The sequence below is a fragment of the Ursus americanus genome, chromosome 33 (genome assembly GCF_024610735.1).
Source record: "Ursus americanus isolate L20-20 chromosome 33, mUrsAme1.1.p, whole genome shotgun sequence".
NCBI lineage: Eukaryota > Metazoa > Chordata > Mammalia > Carnivora > Ursidae > Ursus > Ursus americanus.
This window is the reverse complement of record NC_142159.1, coordinates 6,720,524-6,741,937: the sequence shown is the minus strand read 5'-3', so window position 1 is coordinate 6,741,937 and position 21,414 is coordinate 6,720,524. Positions and strand designations below refer to the sequence as shown.

Sequence of the window (21,414 nt, the reverse complement as noted above, 5' to 3'; positions counted from 1 at the left end):
TGCCTTCTTGCTGGTCCTCCCATGGCCTTTCCTCTGTGTATGAACACAGAGAGAATGTGACCTCTGGTGTCTCTTCCTCTAATTCTAGGGACACCAGTCCTATCAGGTTAGGGCTCCACCCTTAGGACCTCATTTAACCTTAATTAGCTCCCTCTCTCTAAATATAGTCACCCTGGAGGTTAGGGCTTCGATGTATGAATTTGGGGGGGGATGCAATTCAGTCCGTAACAGGGTCTCCATCAGCATTGTCTTAACATGAAATCAGAGACAATAGACACTGTCAGAGTGAGTGTTCTTTTGGGAAGCTTTTCCAGTTACCCACTTGAAGACATGTGAGTTCTGAGTTGTAACGTAAGCTGTGTCTCTAACCGTAAGCCATAGAGAAGTTTGAAAGCTGGTACCATATGGCATTCCTTGCAGCCTTATAGCAGAAGCCTGCTTTACCCTCTGGCTGACTGGGAGCCAAAGACTTCGAATTTGTAATGTCTTGCTGTTAGCAGGTGGTTAAGTTGATGTCCTTCCTCTGGATCTGGGCTGGCAGAATTCCCCAGCTCCCGATCCCCTTTCGGAGGGTTGCCCCTGTCACTGATGCTTACAACCCATTTGGTTCCCCAGGTGACGTGCTTGTGGTCCCCATCAAGCTCCACAAGTGTCCTTTCTGCCCTTACACTGCCAAACAGAAGGGCATCCTTAAGCGGCATATCCGCTCGCACACAGGTGAGCGGCCCTACCCCTGTGAGACCTGTGGCAAGAGGTTCACGCGACAGGAGCACCTGCGGAGTCACGCCCTGAGCGTAAGTGTCTGGGCTGGAAAATCTCTTGCGGTGTGGGCGGAAGGGATGGAGGGGAGGGGGCTCCTGACATTTGTCTAATGTAAGGGTGAACCAGCCTGCCTTTTACTTCTCTGTCCACTGGAGTATTTTCAGAGAATTTTGAACATGTGTTTCTACTAAATTAAAGCACTTAGAGAAAGTTAAAACTTATATAAGAGACTAGTTTTCTTAGACTCTAGAAAGGTTTTTTGTTGTTGTTCTTTTAGATTTTATTTATTTGACAGAGAGAGAGAGCGTGAGAGCGCACAAGCAGGGGGAGCAGCAGAGGGAGAGGGAGAAGCAGGCTTCCTGCTGAGCAGGAAGCCCGATGCACGATGCACGACTGCACGACGTGGTCCCAGGACGCCGGGATCATGACCTGAGCCGAAGGCAAACATTTACCGGACTGAGCCACCCAGGTGCCCTGACTCAAGAAAGTTTAGATCCTGGTCAGGGATAGTCGTCATAAGGCAGAGAACAGTGGGGCGTGGACAGGGGATTGTGGGTCTGTTCTCACGGGACTGATGGCAAAGGTGAGAAAAGAGCATCCTCAGTTTTCCACCCAACCCCAGTACCTGGATGTGGCGAAAGCGTGTGCTGCCTTTCTATGGCTACCTGTGGGCAGCAAAGAGGACTCCAGACCCAGGGGACCTCCCCTCCCACTGGCTGCCCCCTGGGATTCTGTCTCCCATGTGAGTGCTTAATTCCCACCAGCTAAATGGCATTCAGGCCACTTAGGAAGGCATAGTATTTAAGATCGTCTTTGAGCAAGGCAATCAGTCTTTGGAAAAATCAAACATAAAAATGGTTTGGACTTCAGAGGACACTATCAAGAATGTGAGAACCCACAGAATGGGAGAAAATACTAGTGAATCATTTATCTGCTACGGATGTAGTAACCAGAATATATAAAGAACTCTTTCAGTTCAACAATAAAAGACAACCAAATTCAACCACGGATGCGAATAGACATTTCTCCAAAGAAGATACACAAATGTCCAGTAAGGACATGAAAAGATGCTTCACATCAGTAGGCATTAGGAAAATGCAAATCAAAGCCGCAGTGAGACACCACTTCAGACACACTAGGATTGTTATCACCAAAAGCAAGTAATAACAAAGCGTTGGCAAGGATGTGGGGGAATTGGGGCGTTCATACACTGCTGGTGGGAGTGTAAAATGGCGCAGCCACCGTGGAAAACAATTTGGTGGTTCTTCAAAAAGTTAAGCATAAAATCAGCATCGGTCCCAGCAATTCTTTTTTTTTTTTTTTTTTTTTAAAGATTTTATTTATTTATTTAACAGAGACAGCCAGTGAGAGAGGGAACACAAGCAGGGGGAGTGGGAGAGAAAGAAGCAGGCTCCTAGCGGAGGAGCCTGATGTGGGGCTCGATCCCAGAACGCTGGGATCACGCCCTGAGCCGAAGGCAGACGCTCAACGACTGAGCCACCCAGGCGCCCCGGTCCCAGCAATTCTATATCTAAGTATGTACCCAAGAGAACTGAAAACGTACGTTCGCACAAAAACATACCTGCACACAAAGGTCCATAGCAGCATTATTCCTAGGAGCCAAAAAATGGAAACAACAGAAGAGTCCATCAACTGATGCGTGAATAAACAAATTGTGGTCTATCCATACAATGGATCCTTATTCAGCTGCAGTGTGGAATGAAGTTCTGATACATGCTACAGCATGGATGAACCCTGAAAGCATCACACTAGGTGAAAGGAGCCAGTCACAAAGGGCCACATCTTGTATGATTTTATTGATATGAAATACATAAGATGGGCAGACCCATGGAGCTAGAGTAAATCAGTGGTTCCCGGGGGCTAAGAGGATGTCCAATGAGAGAGGGGTGGCAGTTAATAGGCACCGGATTTCTTTCTGGAGTGATGAAAATGTTCTGGAATTAGATGGTGGTGATAGTTGCACAACCTTATGAATATACTAAAAAACCACTGAATTGTACACTTTGAAAAGGGTGAATTTTATGGTATGTGAGTTGTGGTTTTGAAAGAATCCAGATTTAAGGTAAGTACAGGGTTACTGACTATCTCCACTCTCAGGGCTGACCCCAGCACACCTGTCTGAGAATGGCCTCTTCCCGTAGCCTCAAGTTTTTGTCTCCCCCCCCCCCCAAATTATATCTCCAGTCTGTCTTGGCAGCAGTAGGTCCCTGGTGCCGTGAAGATAGTTCACTGGTTGGAATCCTTATTCCCTCTGTCTTTCCCTGTTATACAAGGTCCAGTCTACTGCAGCCCAAAGAGGTGGTATTCAAAGGCCTTGTCAGGTTGCAAAGGTCATGGGCATGCTCAGGTTGGCTAAGGGTTGGGGGTTTAGGATAGAAAGCCCAGGAGACCCCCGGAAGGCAAGTGGCAGGTCCAGCGAGCTGGGTGTTGTGTTATTGGCTGTTGTCCTCTGTCATTTCTCTCTGTCTCTACCTCTTGTGTGCATCCTGCATCCAGAACTCTCCACAGGAGAGGCTTTGGTTCACAGAGCCGCTCTAGGCTGGAGCTCCGGAAGAGTGCATACATTAGATAGGTCCTTATACAGAGGGGGCCCCTGGGGCTGCTGCCCTAAGGAGGAACTGTGTGGCGTGGGAGATCAGGTTCTTTTTTCCAGCTTGCAAAGTGCTTCTCATAAATAAGGAATGCATTTATCAAAAAAAAAAAAAAAAAAAAAAAAAGGTAGGGATGGAGCATCTGCCACGTTTGGAGAAGATACCATCTAGCAAGTCTGCTTCCCTAATAACTGGACAATCCCAGGTGCATAAAAAGCCATGCCTAAAATCCGCATCCGTCCCCTGAATGCCCTTTACATGCCAGGCATAGGGTTATAGTAACAAATGTGACAGAGAACGTGAATGAGGATGGTCCCCGCCTTCTTGGAGCTTATAGTCTAGGGAATTTACTCACCATTTGTTAGAAAGTCAACAAAGGGGGGGGTGCCTAGGTAGCGCAGTTGGTAAGTGACCAGCTCTTGATTCGGCTCAGGTCATGATCTCCGGGTTGTGGGATCGAGCCCTGTGTGGGGCTCTGTGCTCAGCACGGAGTCTGCTTGAGATTCTCTCTCTCTGTCTCCCTCTGCTCACTCTAAACAAACAAGTAAATAAATAAAATCTTAAAAAAAAAAGAAATTCAACAAAGGAAGGCAGACAGGCGAGAATATATATCTGGGGACCTAACGTGGCCCAGAGCATCAGGGAAGATTTCCGTCAAAGGCGATAGCAGCGGGGCAAGGCTTGGCGACGGGCGGGCCGGCACGTTCCTCGCAAGTCCAGTGGCCTTGGGGTGGGCGCACCTTGGCGAGGCTGAGGCTGTGGCAGAGAGGGCAGGGGGGAGAGCGTTCACTGTGTCCGCCTGTGGTTGTAGGTCCACAGATCCAACCGTCCGATCGTCTGTAAGGGCTGCCGGAGGACCTTCACGAGTCACCTGTCCCAGGGACTGCGGCGCTTCGGGCTCTGTGACAGCTGCACCTGTGTTGCAGACACACACGACGAGGAGGACGATTTGATGCCCATCAACCTTAGCCTGGTGGAGGCCTCGTCCGAAAGCCAAGAAAAGAGTGACACGGACAATGACTGGCCAATCTACGTGGAGTCTGGTGAGGAAAACGACCCCGCCGGAGACGATGCTGATGACAGACGGCAAATCCGGCCCCACCTGTCAGATCGAGAGACGCTTACGTAGCAGCGCATTTGGGCAGGGGGAGAGGTCTTAGAATTCGTGATTGCCCATTCTGCGTTCGAAAGCCGCCATTTGTCCAATTTTGTGGAACCCCGAGAGGACCATTTTTTGTTCCTCTACTTGCATTTTTGTTAGATTACATAGCGAAGGCTGGATCTCGTGAGTCGAAGGACTCATGACTTCTTAGTGGAATTCCCTTGGTTTCGGAGGGCTTTGCTGAGGTAATTCGGAGTGAGTCAAGGCTGGCCCCCAGGCTCCCCATCCTTCCTGTCGCGCACCCAAACTCTGCTTAGGAGAAAGATAAGAAAATCTGCAGGCTTGTTTTCCTATGGCCTCACTCGTCTACATTCCTTTCTTGTCAGCCTTTTTCTCTCTGAAGGTGAACAAGAATAGCTTGAGACCAGTCTCTTTCTGTTGCCAAGCCTTTCCTAATGGATTCCATATTTTAGTTTTCTGGTCAAGTCTTAAAGAGGAAGCTTCGTGACATAAGGCAGGCAGGGCTGTCAGCTACATGACTGTAGAGGTACTTTCTAACTCCAAGGCTGCAATTTGAATGGCTGGGAGTAGTTATGTGCTCACAAACATGGAAATGAGCGGAGGGGCTTCTGGGGTACTCTGACTTGTCCAGCTAAGGTAGCCCTGGGAAGGGAGCCTGTGAGCCCAGGTCCGGGCGGTTTCCCTGTCTGGTCTGCTATTTGACAGTTCTACACACACAGATCCCCTGTTCTGTGATCGTAACACAAGTCATTGGGGCGACATCGAAAAGACTCCTGCTTTTCCCAGCCATTTTCCAGAGCCGCTGCCGTGTCATGTGGAAATGTAGCCACTGCTGAGATTCCTACTTTGATTATGATTAGAACTTTAATTGGAGGGAGACTGCAAGCCTATATAAACAAGTTATATTTCTCAATGGTTTACCTTTTCAAAGACCCTCTGGAGGGGAAGAGAAGGTTGGTGGAAGAACAGGTTTTTAAAACCATTCTGCTTTTCACCCACTTCGCAGCCATGCGGTTATTTTAACAGAAGAAGGCTATACTTGTTGAAAAGGCTGAATAACAGGAAATATTAGGGATTGAGGATATTTAAGGCACTTTCATAATTTTGTCTTACGTTAAAGTATCCAAAATGGACTTTAAAGGAAATCGCTTTTTCTTCCTTTGAGTATAGTTGTGTTTCAAAAGGTGGTGAAACCACCTTTCTTTCTGCCTCTTGAACAAAAAAGCCAATAAAAAACATTATAAATTGGCTTGTGAGTGTTAGTCATTGAAGAGGTCAAAAGATGTTCAAACCATACTTCTCAACATAAGTGAGAACTCCAGAATAATGTTACTCAAACTGTGACCCCCAGCCAGCTGGCCTGTGAATTCTTTGACACCAACCCACACAGTAGGACCACATGTTGGCCTGCAGTAGATTAGAAATCTTAAAAATGGTCTTTTGCCACAGATAGTTTGAAAATGATTGTTCTAGATCAAGAGTAACGAACTGGAAATTATCAAGGACCAGAAACACTTCTCATTCCTGAAATGGAAATATTAGCTATTCTTTTCACGGAGGGATCTTAGCAAAAGGGAAATCTAACTGGTTGTGTAGAAGGTATACTTGGCAAGGAGTTATATTTGGTATTTTTGTTCTGTTTAAATTATTTCTAGTTTTTTTTTTTATTTTATTTTTAAGTAATCTTCACACCCAACATGAGGCTCGAACCCACAACGCTGAGATCAAAGGTCACACGCTCCACTGACTGAGCCAGCCCGGTGCCCCATTTCTGGTGTTTTAACATGACTTTTCTACCTCCCAGGGCAACTTCTCTGCCCACTGTGTCTGGTCGAGCAACGGTCCTCCTCAGTGACTCCTTGACCCGATCATATCGCTGGGTGCAAAGTAAATTTCTGTTAGCAATTTCACCGTAAGATGGTGACTTTCACCTGGGGGTGATTTGGTCCCCCAGAGGACATTTGCCAATGTCTGGAGACAGTCTCAATTGTCACAACTCAGGGCAGGGGGTTGCCGGCATCTGGATAAGTTTGCGGCAAAACATCTTACAATGCACAGGATGGCCCCTCAGAACAAAGAATTACCCAGTCCAAAATGTCGAGAGTGTCAAGGTCGAGAAACCTGACCGTAAGATAAAGTAAGATTTTTTTAAATGACCGTTAACGAGTGAACTGGATTTCGTGTTATATCTTAGGTTAACTTTTACCTTCATAATATTTAGCAGGCCCTTGTCCTCCCCCAAGGTTTGGAAAATAGTGGAATTAGTAAAATGGGGAGCTGAGGCCAAATTGTTCACAACTTGCCCAAGCTCTGATTTGGTTTGTGAGGTGGAAGCTTAGAAATTCTGATCTCATACGCCCAGAACCATCACGAGGCTCTGGTCATTTTATTACATTTTTAAAGTAGCAAAATCATGGGAGGAAAATGGAACATGAAGCTTAATATTTAAATGATTCTTTTTTCCGTAACGTCTCAGACTGTTGCCTTCCTGGTTGGCTGTTTTGAATTTGGGTGTTAGTACTAACGTTAGTACTAACGGCATTGCTGAATTCTATCACTGTTAAAGGAAATAATCGCTTTGTTTGGACTCTCAGATCATAAACTGTCCTCTGTTTTAAATTTATGTTCACATTCGGTGGTCAGTATTTATAAGTGCACAGTGCCTGAGGTTTAATTAATGGAGCTGGTGATATTTTTAAAAGTAAATTCATCGTTGGGCCCAACACAGACCATTAAGGATTTATTTTATATCTAGCATCTTTCTGGCCCATTCAATCCAAGTTCACAAAGCGATTCTTTGTCTTACGTTACATACATTGCACGGACAGGAACAGAATTCTTACTTGCCCTGGACTTTAAAAATGGCATCCCTGGGAAGTCGTTTCTCTTGGGAGAAGGGGACAGGCTTTCATAGCAAGGGTCGGAAAGGCATGTAAATAAGGTCGGCGAAGAAATGACACAGAGCAACGTGACTTCTGGTCATTTGGCAGATAGATGCCATTTTGATGTAAATATTCTGGTGGTTGCTACGATTCGAATATTCCTCGAGAAAGCTCCTGACCTGGTGGTCTGCAAAATGTGAAGCTGAGTATTCTGGGGGTTCAGAACGCATGATGGGTTTTTACTGTCGTTCAGTGATGTGGTGAACAAAGGCACACGTGTGGCTGCATGCGCTGATGCTGAGGGCATTGACAGCTGAATTACCTCTGCGAAGTCTCGAAGTCTCGGGGTGGGGAGGGGCGGAGGGCAGGTGCAGTTCTACTGCTCTGTTTCGAGCTTTACCACAGTCCTTCCTGTCGCTGTCGGTTTCTTGGAGCTTGCCTTGTGCTTTCGCGTGGTGGTGCTGTCTTCCAGCTCCAAAGAGGGTCCTTTATTCCGTCGCTTACGAGGGGCAGTGTTTTCGCGGAGTTTTGCGCAGTATTTCTGCTAGATATTGCTATACTCCTCAAACCTTTCGTTATAGTGCGGACGTGGAATTCTTTTCTTCAGAGAATGCTTTTGTAGAGAGAAATGAAAAGTGTTTTTGTTTGGCAGAAGTCGTTTGGTTGTTTTCCCCGCGTGCCCCTGGTGTGAAAAGGTGACACTAACTTACACCATTGCGATCAGACGATACGGAACCTTCAAAACGGGAGGACTTCCAGCATCTGTTCTGAGCCCTGGCGAGATTATTTTGCTACCCCCTCCCCCCAACTCTTCACTGGCCACTGTGGTTTGGGGGAACGATTTTTATATCCGTCATTTGATTTTTGGACATTTGTCAGTAGCATATTAAAAGCAGGGGCATTAGGGTGGGATTATGTGTTTGGAGGGAGAAGGCTTAGTAGGAGCAAGCTTGGGGATTTTAAGGGAAGGCATCAGTTGGAGCCTGTATGTCTTGGTGACATGTAATGGAGATGGGTTGTCTGTCGTGCAGACAGTGATGGGTATGATGACGGTTTTGGGGGAAGCAGAGAACCATGACAGACCGTTTCGCATCTCTCACCGTCCCTGTGGAGCATCTGAACAAAACAAAACACGAAGCAGGTAGTGCCACGGTGGTCTGCTTAGGCTCAACAGAGCATCTAGAAACACATCATAAACTGCCACTCTCGGCGACAGAGGCGCTTAGAAGGATACAGGATGGGAAGCGCAGCTCACCAGGAGGGCAGAACCAGATGTCGCTCTTCTGTCGGAGTCCCTGTAACTGTCCGTGTGTCATAACTTAGGTGCAAGGAGACAGACCCACATTAGACAAGAAGGGGAGCTATCGTGGCTTAAAAGCCTCTCGTCTCATGGGAGCAAGGGTCCATTATAACAACCCTGTAGACATCGTTTCCAGGGTCCCTGCAAGCGATGTGTCTGTTCCAAGGGTCCCTGTACTTAGGGAAGCCCAGAGCTGTGGCTTCCTATCAGGTACTTAGAGTTTCCCAGTCTGGATGCAGTTTACCGATTAAGGGTCCTTTTTACCATGTGTAATGATGCCGGCAGCATAGCTGATATGCTGTTCTTTATTAGGTTGCTGGGGGAACAGAGCTAGAAAGTTAACAGAAGGTCAAATTCTCATATGGAAGGGGGTAAAATGTTCTCTTACTCCATTACCAAACAGTATGCCGAGCAATTGTGCAACAGACACCCCACCTCGTTCCTCTAAAATGTAGCCAGAGGAATTTCCTCCTAAAGTAGAGCCAACACCAGCTCGTCTTCCTCTCTTGAAGAGTGTTCATTCTTTGTGTTGAGCTGCTTCTCATTAACAAATACACCGCGGGCAGATTCTGCTGAGCTGTGTGTAAGAGTTGGATAAATAGTCAAAACGGTCCCACCAAAATGTCATCCATCCTTTGGTGCGACGTCTAATAGGCAGGTTGGGTAGGACAGACTACAAGGACGCTATTGCATGGGAATTTGTGGGGATCCCATCAGTCGCACATTAATGGGAGCCTATGTCCTCCTGCCAGCCACCCAACACAGGCTGTCGGTAGTGATGCCTCTTATTGCTACCACGTGGTGCTACTCTTGCTTGTTTCTGTTGCTCTTGGAAGATCAGTAAGTGGAGACAGCTGGCTGTTTATCCAACAATTATTGATGGAGTCCTTACTATGTGTCAGGCACGAGGGGTGCGTCGGCGAACAAGCAAAATCCCTGCCCTCAGGGAATTTGCAGTGAGTGAGCAGAGGGACTCGCAAGTAGGCAGTTATGACACAGGTCTGGGTGTGACAGGGGGGCGAGAATGGGAAGGGTGCTCCGGGAGGGCTTGGCTAGAGCACCTAGCCCAGCCTCAGAGTCTCCAAGAAGGCTCTCTTGTCTAAGCTACTATTACTGTGGTCCTTCCCATCCAGGAAAGTTCTATCTTTGGGGTATCCTTTACAAGCAGTTTAAACAGTTTCTGACATTTCCTGCCTTTTCCAAACATGGTGGCTTTCGACATTAACAATGTTTAACTTCCCTATTTTTTTTTTCAGGGATGTAAAAATATTATAAGCATTTCAGAATATCCTACTCTTTACAAAAAAGGCATCAGATGCTATGGTTTTCTTGTTAACACACCACCACCACCACCAAATAACTTCCCGTGATCTTGATCTAATGTGATAAGACAGAACAAGGTATTTTGACTGTGACAGATGTGGAGGAGTCCCTGTACATCTGGACTGGGCCTTGGCTGGCCATGTAAACTAGTTAATACCCCAGAAACCAGAGAGATATGGAACGGAACCATTCAATCAAAGAATTTGAGAAATAGAAGGGACTTTAGAGATACTCTAATCCAACTCTATTTTACAGAGAGACGAAATGACCAGTTCCTAGTTCCCACACAGCTAGTTAGGGTCAGAAACCAGTTCCTGCCAGCCCAGTGCTGATCTTAAACATGTCAGGGCAGGCAGCAAAGACCATCCCTAGACAGCATTAGTTTCCTTGGGTACCCATCAGACTAAAATCACAAAAGAGGGGGGCGCCTGGGTGGCACAGCGGTTAAGCGTCTGCCTTCAGCTCAGGGCGTGATCCTGGCGTTGTGGGATCGAGCCCCACATCAGGCTCCTCCGCTGAGAGCCTGCTTCTTCCTCTCCCACTCCCCCTGCTTGTGTTTCCTCTCTCGCTGGCTGTCTCTCTCTGTCGAATAAATAAATAAAATCTTTAAAAAAAAAATCACAAAAGAGGAAAATGCTCTTTTAGCCTCATGTGGCTTTGTGTGATCGTGGCCTGCATTCTTGTAATGCTTAGACGGGGAGGGGGAAATCACATGTGGGGAATGGGGGAGTTAGTTTAATGTCTTTGCCTGTAATACCCACACATGTCTGAACAACATAATCCACCATCAACACATGCACACACACATACGCGCACACGCGCACGCACACGCACACACACGCACACACACACATGCACACAGGGCAAATCAAAATCTTTATTGCCCACTTATTTATATGTATTCAATTTTAATGTATTCATTTTTGTTTGTAAAAAGTTTCAAAATTAAAAAATATACAACATTATCTTGAAATCGCTTTTTAAACCTAAGTGATTTTTGAAATATAAATTGGGCATGAGTCAGGGAATTTGACAAGGACAATCTTATTTGAAACAAAAACCATGTATTTTGGGGCACCTGGGTGGCTCAGTCAGTTAAGCGTCTGCCTTTGACTCAGGTCATGATCCCCAGGGTCCTGGGATCGAACCCCAAATTGGGCCCCCTGCTTAGCAATGAGTCTGTTTCTCCCTCTCCCTCTGCCATTCCCCTGCTTGTACACACACACTCTCTCTCTCTCTCTGTGTCAAATAAATAAATGAATAAAATCGTTAAAACAAAAACCCCCCCAAAACCCCGAAAACCACATGTTTTAAACCAGCAGCACATATAATATTACGGTATCGAGTGAAAATGTATTTTGGGTATTTCTTGATTCAGTGGATTTTAATAAACTTACTACAAAAGCTAATTTTATTTAAAGATCTATGATAATATAGTTATTAGTAAAACAACCACTTTATGATCTAAAAATACTTAGAAGCAGCGATCCTAGTTGTTAATGAAGTATTTATCACGTTTGGGATTAAAATTAATGCAAATCATCTTTAATTTGGTTAAATAAACCTAAGGCTAAATAGGAAATATTCAAACTAAAAATTTTTTCCAAGATTTTATTTATTTAAGAGCGCGAGAGTGAGAGCGAGAGCAAGAGAGTGCACGAGCAGGGGTAGGGGTAGAGGGAGAGGGAGAAGCAGACTCCCTGCTGAGCAGGGAGCCTGATGTGGGGCTCAATTCCAGGACCCTGGGATCATGACCCGAGCTGAAGGCAGACGCTTAATCACTGAGCCATCCAGGCGCCCTCAAACTAAATTTTCTAAAAGAGTTTATTCATTTATTTATCAGAGAGAGAGGGAGGGAGCACACACACATGTGAGCCGAGGGAGGAGCAGAGGGAGAGGGACAAGGAGACTCCCTGCCACCGAGTGCTGAGCCCTACTTGGGGCTTGATGCCGCCACCTTGAAATCATGAGCCAAAATCAAGAGTTGGTCGCTTAACTGACTGAGCCACCCAGGTGTCCCTCAAACGAAATTTTTGCTTTGATTGATATAAAGTTAGATTGAGACACTCTAGTGACAAGTTTATAATAGAAACAGCCTTGTCCAAGTCCAAGAAAATGTCTTTTTTTAAAAAAATATTTATTTATTTTAGAGAGAGGGAGAGAATATAGTAGGGGGAGGAAGGGAGGGGGAGGGAGCAGAAGGGGGAAAGAATCTCAAGCAGACTCCTTGCCGAGTGTGGAGCCTGATGTGGGGGCTTGATCTCGGGACCCCCAGATCATGACATGAGCTTAACCAACTGAGTCACCCAGGTGCCCCAAGAAAAAGGCTTTTTTCTTCTTTATTGCTCATTTTGTCTTCAGAAACCAATGCGATTTAACTAGTTTCTGTACCTTGAGAACCTAAAATTGACCTAAGTTAGATAACTGGGAGTTTTGGAGTGCCTAAGGTTAAAATGGTTAAGGCACTTGTAGAATGAATACAGTGAATTGAGGATTGATCCCCTCACGTGAATGAGTTAATAACCTATCGTAATTTAAAGTTAGTTAACTGTTTTTCTCAGTGCCATTATTTTATGTGAAATTCTAATGAGGAATTCTATGAATAAGATATTAGATAGAAATAGAAAGCTATTAAATGGAGCTCTAAACAGAAGCAGCTTTCATCAAACATCTTTTCACACCTTTCTGTCCCATGGTGTTAGGACCAATTACTTCCTTAAATGAGAACAGTTTCTGGGAAGAGAATCCCAAGCCAGGACATTCAGATTCTGTGTAGGAAGACTACCTGCTCCTTGATAGGGGGTAACACAGAATGCAATATAAGCCAGAACTAATGGCAGACAACAGAAAAATCAGAAACCATTCTAAGCCCCGAGCTCTACGGCCACACACTTTGCAAGAACTTAGAAGGAAAATAGAAAACTTGGAAACTGCCAAGTTTCCAAGTGGATTAATTCCTCTTACAAAGGCACCTGTCAAAATTGCTATCACACACACACACACACACACACACACACACAAAGGACGGAGAGAGAGATGATAAAGTTGGAAATGGTTCTAACCATTAAAACAATAGCAACTTGGGGCACCTGGGTGGCACAGCGGTTAAGCGTCTGCCTTCGGCTCAGGGCGTGATCCTGGCGTTATGGGATCGAGCCCCACATCAGGCTCCTCTGCTGGGAGCCTGCTTCTTCCTCTCCCACTCCCCCTGCTGTGTTCCCTCTCTCGCTGGCTGTCTCTCTGTCAAATAAATGAATAAAATCTTAAAAAAAAAACACAAAACAATAGCAACTTATACATTTTTTTAAGGCGTGGGAAACTTTCTGCTTTTTGGAGCTGAGTTGGTCTTTGTGTTAAAGTGGCTACGTACCCAGTCTGTTTATATGATTCATTGTTGTCCAGGTTGTGTGTTGTTTTGCTATTTTTACTTTTTATATATAAAGGACTAAAAATAAGAGAGAATAAAGTAATAAATTGGTGGATATAATCTATATCACATAGATCTAAGTTCTCATTTCTGTTGTCTCAACATCGCACTTTTAATATAAACCTTTAAGACGTGCATATTTTTGTTTCAAAAATTATTTCTGCTTACACAACAGTGTCAAATATTTATCTTTTAAAGACAGGAAGCTGGTTCAGTTTTAGCTATATATTGATATAATTCTACATTTTTTTGAAAATGTTGAGGCTGGGTTTATTTAAGATTGGCTGGGCTTACTGCCAGCTCTTGAGAAAACCTATGGATTTTTTTTAGCATCCCCATAACAATATAGAACTGCTAACACTAAATACACTTTCCATCTGTTTGAAGACTCATTAACTTTATTTAATAATAGAAAAAAAAAAGACTATCCAAAACAGAGGTTGGACCAAATCCCGCTTGCTGCCTATTTTTTGCAAATACAGTTTTATTGGAACACAGACACACCCATCCCATTCCTTCCCACATTGTATACGCCAGCTTTTGAGCTACAATGGCGAGTTGCGTGGTTGTGACAGACATCTTTCATCTGCAAAGCCCCAAATAGTTCCTGTCTGGCACTTTACAGAGAGTCTGCCTACCCGTGATCTAGGATGTTGGTTGGGACAAGAGATCTGTTTTCCTCATGTAGGGCAGGTGGGTAGGTGCCACCAGTCAGGTGAATGTCACTAGGATTAAACCAGTCTGGTATGTATGGACCAATCTATGAGCATCGAGAAGATTTAAACATGTCTAATATGTCTGAGGATCAGAACAGCAGCTGTTCTGTATGAAGTTTTTTGGGGGAAGTCTGTGGAAATATCTGACCAGGAGAAAAGACGGTCACTTGGCTCAGCTCCACGGAAGTATGTCTGAGACTTCAGTGTGAGAGCTATAGGCAGAAACGAAAGGAGCATGATCTTAAATCTTGGTGAGATGCTGGGAGCTCAGACTGCACTGCTTTGAACACCTGCCAAAAGCATGAGGCAGAGCTGGAGGGTAGGAGCACTGACTGCCCTGTGTTTTGCAGCTCTGCACATCCTCCATCGTCCACGTCTCCTTAGCACAGCTAAGGCAAGAGAAGTTCAATCCAGGTGGATGCACCCAGGTGAGCACGGCAGGCAGCTAGGGTTTCAGCTTTTCCAAGCACCTACAGCTTCAGCAGCAGACGGGCACTCTTGGCTTCAAGGAACAGACACTCGAGCAAGCTGAAGGCAATGGTTCTCAACGTGTGGTCCCGAACCAGCAGCGTCAGCAGCATCCCAGGGGGATTCTGATGCAAACTAAAGTTTCAGAGCAGTTTGAAAAGGATTTGTTTCAAGATTAAAATAAAGGATTTTTCTGAGCATCGTAGGTGAGAAAATCAGCCGATCACCTGGAATTAACAAGTAAGGACTGAGACTGCTCCTGATTTCTCACAGTCCTTGTCCATGCTCCTTGGCTGCTTCTCTCTGCTAGTGAGAAGTTCCCCAGCCACTCTTAGAAGATTGGCTTTCTTTTTCCCCTTTTTAAGATTTTATTTATTTATTTGACAGAGAGAGAGCACAAACAGGGAGAGCTGCAGAGAGAGAGGGAGAAGCAAGCTCCCTACTGAGCAGGGAGCCCAATGCAGGACTCAATCCCAGGACCCTGGGATCATGACCTGAGCCGAAGGCAGACACTTAACCGACTGAGCCACCCAGGCGCACCCAGAAGATTAGCTTTCTTCTGCCCACTCATCAAGCCCTAAATGGCTGCCCCACCCCTGACCTGACCACAGCTTTGTCCTTCAGGTAAAATCCTTCAAAGGAAAACACCTCCCTTTCTGCCCAGCAAAAGCTGGGTTCTCTGGAGTCACATTGCATCTTGGATCAGGCAGCAGAGGGCTCTGACCAAGAGGTTAGGGTGGGATAGGGGTGTGTTATTTGGAAGCTGGGGCTGGGTGATGGTATGGGGGACAGATCCTCTGAGAAGGGGCCCTGGAGAGGGCAGGAATATTAAGCTACAGGTCTCTGATATAAAGAAAATTAAGATAGACAGGAAATGTTACTGGAGCGTGCATTGTATATCTTCAGGAGTTCCCAGAATCAGCGCGGAGAAAATCTCCGGTGGCTATAGAGTTTTCCGTTAGCAGGGGAGCGAAAGTCTATTCGGTTATACATACCCAAAAGAGCTGAATTTGAAACAGGTGTTCAAACAAAAACTTGTACCCCAATGGAAACGAACATAGGGGCTCTAGTCACAATAGCCAAAAGGTGGAAACACCCAAATGTCCATCAGCTGATGAATGGATAACAAAATGTGGGGTAGCCTTCACCCATCAAAAGGAATGAGGTTCTCATACATTCTACAGCATGGATGAATCTTGACAACATTATGCCAGGTGACAGAAGCCAGTCACAAAGGACATCATATTGTATAATTTCCACTTTTATAAAAGGTCCAGAAGGGACAAATCCATAGAGACAAAAAGCAGACTGGTGGTTGCCAGGGGCTGGGCAGGGAGGAGGGAATGACTGCTAAGGGGCGCAGGTTTCCCTTCCAGGCAAGGAAAAAGTTCTGGAACTAGATAGCGGTGACGGTTGCACAACCCCGTGAATGTATTTCATACGACTGAGTTGTCCTTAAAATGATAGGTTTTATGTTACGTGTATTTCACCACAATCTTTTTTAAAAAGTCTGTTTACCCAGTGTTTCTGGGGTTTCCGGAGGTGTTCAGGGCACAGGGCCCGCGGGGCGTTGGGGCTGCCGGATGGGCCCGGAGCCCCCTGGAGGGCGGAGGGCGGGCGGCGGCGGGATGCGGCCCGAGGCGCGGCGCCCCCAGACCTCCCGGAGCCGGGAAAGCGGCGGGAGGCGCAGAGGCGGCCGGGCGCCATTTGCAGCCCCGGGCGCAGAGGCGGCGGCGGCGGCGCGCCGGCTCCGAGGGGCTGGGGACGGTCACAAAGGCGGCGCGGGCGGCTGGCGGCGGGGGCTCCGGCCTCGGGGCGGCGGCCCGCGGGGAGAGGCGGGCGGCGCCGGGGCGCACCGGCTCGGGACCCCGCGGCCCGCCCTCCCCGCGGCCGCTCGGCCGCCCCGCCCGGCTAGCCCCTCCTGCGCGCCCGGGAGGGGCTGCGGGACAATGGCCGCGCCGTCGCCGCCCGCGCCCGCCTCGCCGCCCGCCCGGCCCGGCCCGGCCTGACCGCGGCGCGGGGAAAGGCGGGAAGGCGCGCGGAGCCTCCTGGCGGCGGCGGCGGCGGGCAGGCGGCGCGGGGACGGTGCGCGGCGTGTGTGGAGCCGTCGGGCGCCGCGGACTCCCGGAGGGTCGGCGGCCGGCCGGGCTCGGGCTGCGCGGCGAGTGCCGGGGGCCTAGCTACGGTGGAGACCGTCCCTCCGTTAGGGTTCGTGTGTCCAACCTTGGCTGGATCCGGGCTCTGCGTTTCTGGCAGGACTAGCACGACCGATGCTGCGTCCTTCTCGGCGCGGCGTAGCAAATGGCACTCAATTTCAGCTTGGTCAATATCTGTCTCATGACGGATGCTGTTCTCTTTGATTCTTGTTGACAATGATGTTCCACATGCTGAACCCACTGTAAAGTGACATGTTTTCCTTTTGTAATTATAAAGTGTTATATAGGGGAGGTCCTTTGAAACGACAGAAATCACCCATTTCTCATCAAACCTTTTAATATTTTATTCATTCAAAAAAATATAGGGAGTCATGGTTTCCTGTTTCATCCATTGGGCTGGAACCCGTTGCTGTCATTTGTTTCAACGCTCCCGTCATCCCAGATTTGGCCTGTGGAAGCCCATTCAGGCCAGCTTTTGTGTCCGTTGGACACGTCTCGATGGTTACTTGAACACTCACTTTCTCCCACAAGATGTTCCAGGCTCATCTTGTATTTTCTCCTTGACCCAGTCCTGGAATCAGCTACTTCTCCGAGGAGCCTTGGTTCTTCCAGGGGAGAGCCGTTACTTAGAAACCAAGATCTGCACCCAGGGTGTGTCCATTGCTTTTGAAGTGTTGCTGCCTTCATGCCTTCTCAGTGGACATTGTCAGAGATAGTGTGATGGCTAGATTGACGTCTAGACAGAGAGAGATACACATTGACATATACATAGATAACCAGAACCAGTCCAACACCACAGGATTCATTCCACAGACATACCGCGGAGATATTGTGGGTTCAGTTCTGGACCACCACAAGAAAGCAAATATTGCAATAAAGCAAGTTAAATGAATTTTTTGGTTTCCCGGTGTATATAAAAATTTTGTCTATACCATGTTGTAGTCTGTTAAGTGTGCGATAGCACTATGTCTGAAAAATGTACAATACTTTATTGTTAAGAAATGCTAATCGTCATCTGCTCTTTCAGCCAGTCTAATCACTAATCACAGATCACCATCACAAACATAATGATAATGAAAGTCTGAAACATTGCAAGAATTACTGAAATGTGACACAGAGACATGAAGTAAGCAAATGCTGTTGGGAAAATGGCGAGATAGACTTGCTCAAAGTACCGTTGCCTCAAACCTTCAATTTGTAACAAATGCAATATCTGGGAAGCGCGATAAAGTGGAACTCAATAAACCAAGGTGTATGCCTGTAATTTTCTCCTTCTTCATGAATTTTGTTATATACGCTGTGGAGGTGAACACTACCACATTTATTCTTTCAAAATTTTTTATTTCCATTGCTAAAGTAAAATATTCACTTCCATAAAATTTGAAACTACGAAAAAGAGAGGAAAATCAGCCATAATTCAGCCTAAAAATAAAGCCACAAATTACTTTCAGCCTGCCCTTTCTTTCTTGCTTTCTTTCTTGCTTTCTTTCTTCTTCCTTCCTTCTTTTTTTCTTAGTGCATAATGTTTTCTTTTCCTCTTTTTTTTTTTTTTTAAGATTTCTTGATTTATTTTAGGGGCGCCTGGGTGGCTCAGTCGTTAAGCGTCTGCCTTCGGCTCAGGGCGTGATCCCGGCGTTCTGGGATCGAGCCCCACATCAGGCTCCTCCGCTGGGAGCCTGCTTCTTTCTCTCCCACTCCCCCTGCTTGTGTTCCCTCTCTCGCTGGCTGTCTCTCTGTCTCTGTCAAATAAATAAATAAAATCTTTTTAAAAAAAGAGATTTACTGATTTATTTTAAAGAGAGTGTGTGTGAGTAGGGGGCAGGGCAGAGGGAGAGGAAGAAGGAGAGAAGCAGCCTCCACTCTCAGTGTGGAGCCCCTCCTGGGCTCAACTTGGAGCTCAGTCTCACAGCCCTGAGATCATGACCTGAACCAAAACCAAGAGTCAGACACTCAGCCGACTGAGCCACCCAGGCGCCCCTACTTCAGCTTTTACTTTTTGTGTCAGTCTCCTTTTTGGAGTCCTGGGAAATCATACCGTAAATACAATTCTGCACCCTGTTTTCTTTTTTTTTCTTTTTTAAGATTTTTTATTTATTTTTTTGACAGAGGCAGCCAGCGAGAGAGAGAACACAAGCAGGGGCAGTGGGAGAGGAAGAAGCAGGCTCCTAGCGAAGGAGCCTGATGTGGGGCTCCATCCCAGAACGCTGGGATCACGCCCTGAGCCGAAGGCAGACGTTCAATGACTGTGCCACCCAGGCGCCCCATGCACCCTGTTTTCTTTCACTCAATTTTGTAGGGGTAGGCAAATCAGTCCACAGGCCAAACCTGGTCCACTGCCTAAAAACCACTAAAATTGGTTTTAAAAGTTTTGTTTTTATTAAATTAAAAAAAAAATAAACTCTACCCCCAACATGGGGCTCTAACTCACAACTTTGAGATCAAGAGTCACATGCTCTGTCCACTGAGCCAGCCAGGCGCCCCTAAAATTGGTTTTTAAATTTTACATGGTTGGAACAAAATCAAAAGAAAAATAATTTGTGACATGTGAAAATCATATGAAATTCACATGTAAGCATCCATAAATTAAGTCTCATTGGAACGCAGTCATGCACATTCATTTATATACTGCCTGTAGCTACTTTTTGCTGCAACAGCAGAGTTGAATAGTTGTAAAAGAGACTGTCTTGCCTACAAAGCATAAAATATTATTTGGCCCTTTCCAGAGGTTTGCCAATCCCTGAAATATTGTATCTTAATCACATCATGAAATTGGCTGCTCTATCTGTGCTTTGAAACGTTATGGGAGTGACAACAATACTTAGCACATTTTAGGTGCTTATAATAAAGGAATTTCTTCTAAAGAATCCAGGAAGGGAAGGGAATAGGAGGAAGATGAGGAAGAGGAAGAGGAAGAGGGATGGTTTTTGGACATGTCTGTTTTCAGGTAGCTGCAGATTTTATTATTTCCAACCAGTTGAAAATGTGTCTTCTCACTAGTCATTAAAAAGAAAGATGTCTTCCATTTATCTTTCATGGCTAAAATAATAGCTTTTTAAATGCCCTTTAAAAAAGTTATTGGTGGCCAAAATAATCTTGTTGCTACCAAATTAGTAATATAATATATCTCATTTTAGCGAGCTTTTCCCCTTAGCTTTGCAGAAACTTTGGTGAGTTTTTTAAATGGCTCCCTAACAAACGTGGGGAGATTGTAGGCAGCTGAAGAGACCTCTCCTACCTTTGTCCTCCATACCCTGCCCACCCCCAGCCATGCGGTCCGAGCAGGGATAAATGCTGAGACACCTCCTATTTAGATCACTTTGACCAAAAACCAGTCATGAGTTTATTATTTTTATTACTTATGCCCGTAGTTTCTGAAAGTGGCAAGAAATTATTTAATCCTTTTCCCATCAAGAGATTGGTCTTTGGACTCTGTCCTTGAATCTGGGTGGACTTGTGACTGCTACACCCTAGTGTGTGGCAGAAGTGACGTTGTGTGATTTCTGAGGCCAGGAAAGGCCGTGCACTTTCCACCTAGCTGTCTAGGAATGCTGATTCTTGGGACATGCCCTCTGGGTTTGCACCTCCACGAACCCAGCCCCTGTGCTATGAAAAGCCAAGCCACACGGAGAGGCCACATATAGGTGCTCTGCAGGACAGTTCCAGCTGAGCCCGGCCTTCAGCCTTTCCAGCCCAGGCTCAGCCATGTGAGTGACTCCTGCAGCCCCAACCCTTCGAGCGCCCAGCTGTTCGTCACCAGCAGAAGTTCAGGATAAGGCAGAGCAGAGAAGAGCAGCCCCCACTGTGCTCTTCCAGAATTCCTGAGGCACAGAATCAGTCAGCATAATAAAGTGGGTTTTTAAAACGATTTTATTCATTTATTCATTCATTCATTCATTCACTCAGAGAGCGTGGGGGTGGGGATGGGGAGGGGGAGAGGGAGAGGGAGAGAGAATCTGAAGCAGACTCCATGCTGAGTGCAGAGCCCCACGCAGGGCTTGATCTCAGGACCCTGAGGTCATGACCTGAGCCGAAAACAAGAGTTGCTGGCTCAACCGACTGAGCCCTCTAGGTGCCCCGACAGTGATTGTTTAATACCACTACCTTTGAGATGGGTGCTGTGCAGTGATAGTAACTAGAACACTACCCTCGAGAGAAAGACCCTTAAATATGTTAAGTAAATATAAACAATAAAAACCATGGAGAGCAGAGCGATAATTAAGGGTCAAGGTACTTAGTATAACTGAATATTAAATACAGCGCTAGTTTTCTAGCAGCCAAACGTAGGAGCATAAGGTTGCTAAATGTCACAGTTCTCATCGTCTCGTGATCGGAGACATGGCTATTTGTCAGGACGTTTTTCTGGCACTAAACTCTAATAAGAATTTATTAACCAGTTTGTTCTGTAAGGGATATTGGAAAATATAACGGGCAACTTCTTCATCAGCAGTTTTCTAGACTTCACAAGGGCTCTTTCAAATATGGACCATCAAGAAAATCCACGTACACAGCACGGAATCATAAACTCATATTGTCTAAGTGAGTAGCCTGATTCAGAGACGGAGCCTGTACGGTCTAGAGGAACAAATGATGCGTCCACTGTGTTGACCCTCCGAGCAATCCTGTCCGCCCAGCTTTCAGCAAGGGC

General features: G+C 46.3%; 1 protein-coding gene across 2 annotated transcripts in view; it reads left to right on the top strand.

The window, feature by feature from the left end:
* The window catches only part of ZBTB8B (zinc finger and BTB domain containing 8B), a 29,946-nt gene extending 17,768 nt beyond the window's left edge, over nucleotides 1-12,178 (top strand). Inside the window, exons 3-4 of one of the 2 annotated variants that reach the window (XM_087858272.1) lie at nucleotides 718-794; nucleotides 4,186-12,178. In XM_087858272.1, the coding sequence (XP_087714398.1) occupies nucleotides 718-794; nucleotides 4,186-4,503 (395 nt within the window). In that variant the 3' untranslated portion in view covers nucleotides 4,504-12,178. Of the gene's footprint in view, nucleotides 1-615; nucleotides 795-4,185 lie in introns of both variants that reach the window. The other variant, XM_045782499.2, reaches the window with a different exon arrangement.
* Nucleotides 12,179-21,414: the final 9,236 nt, after the last annotated feature.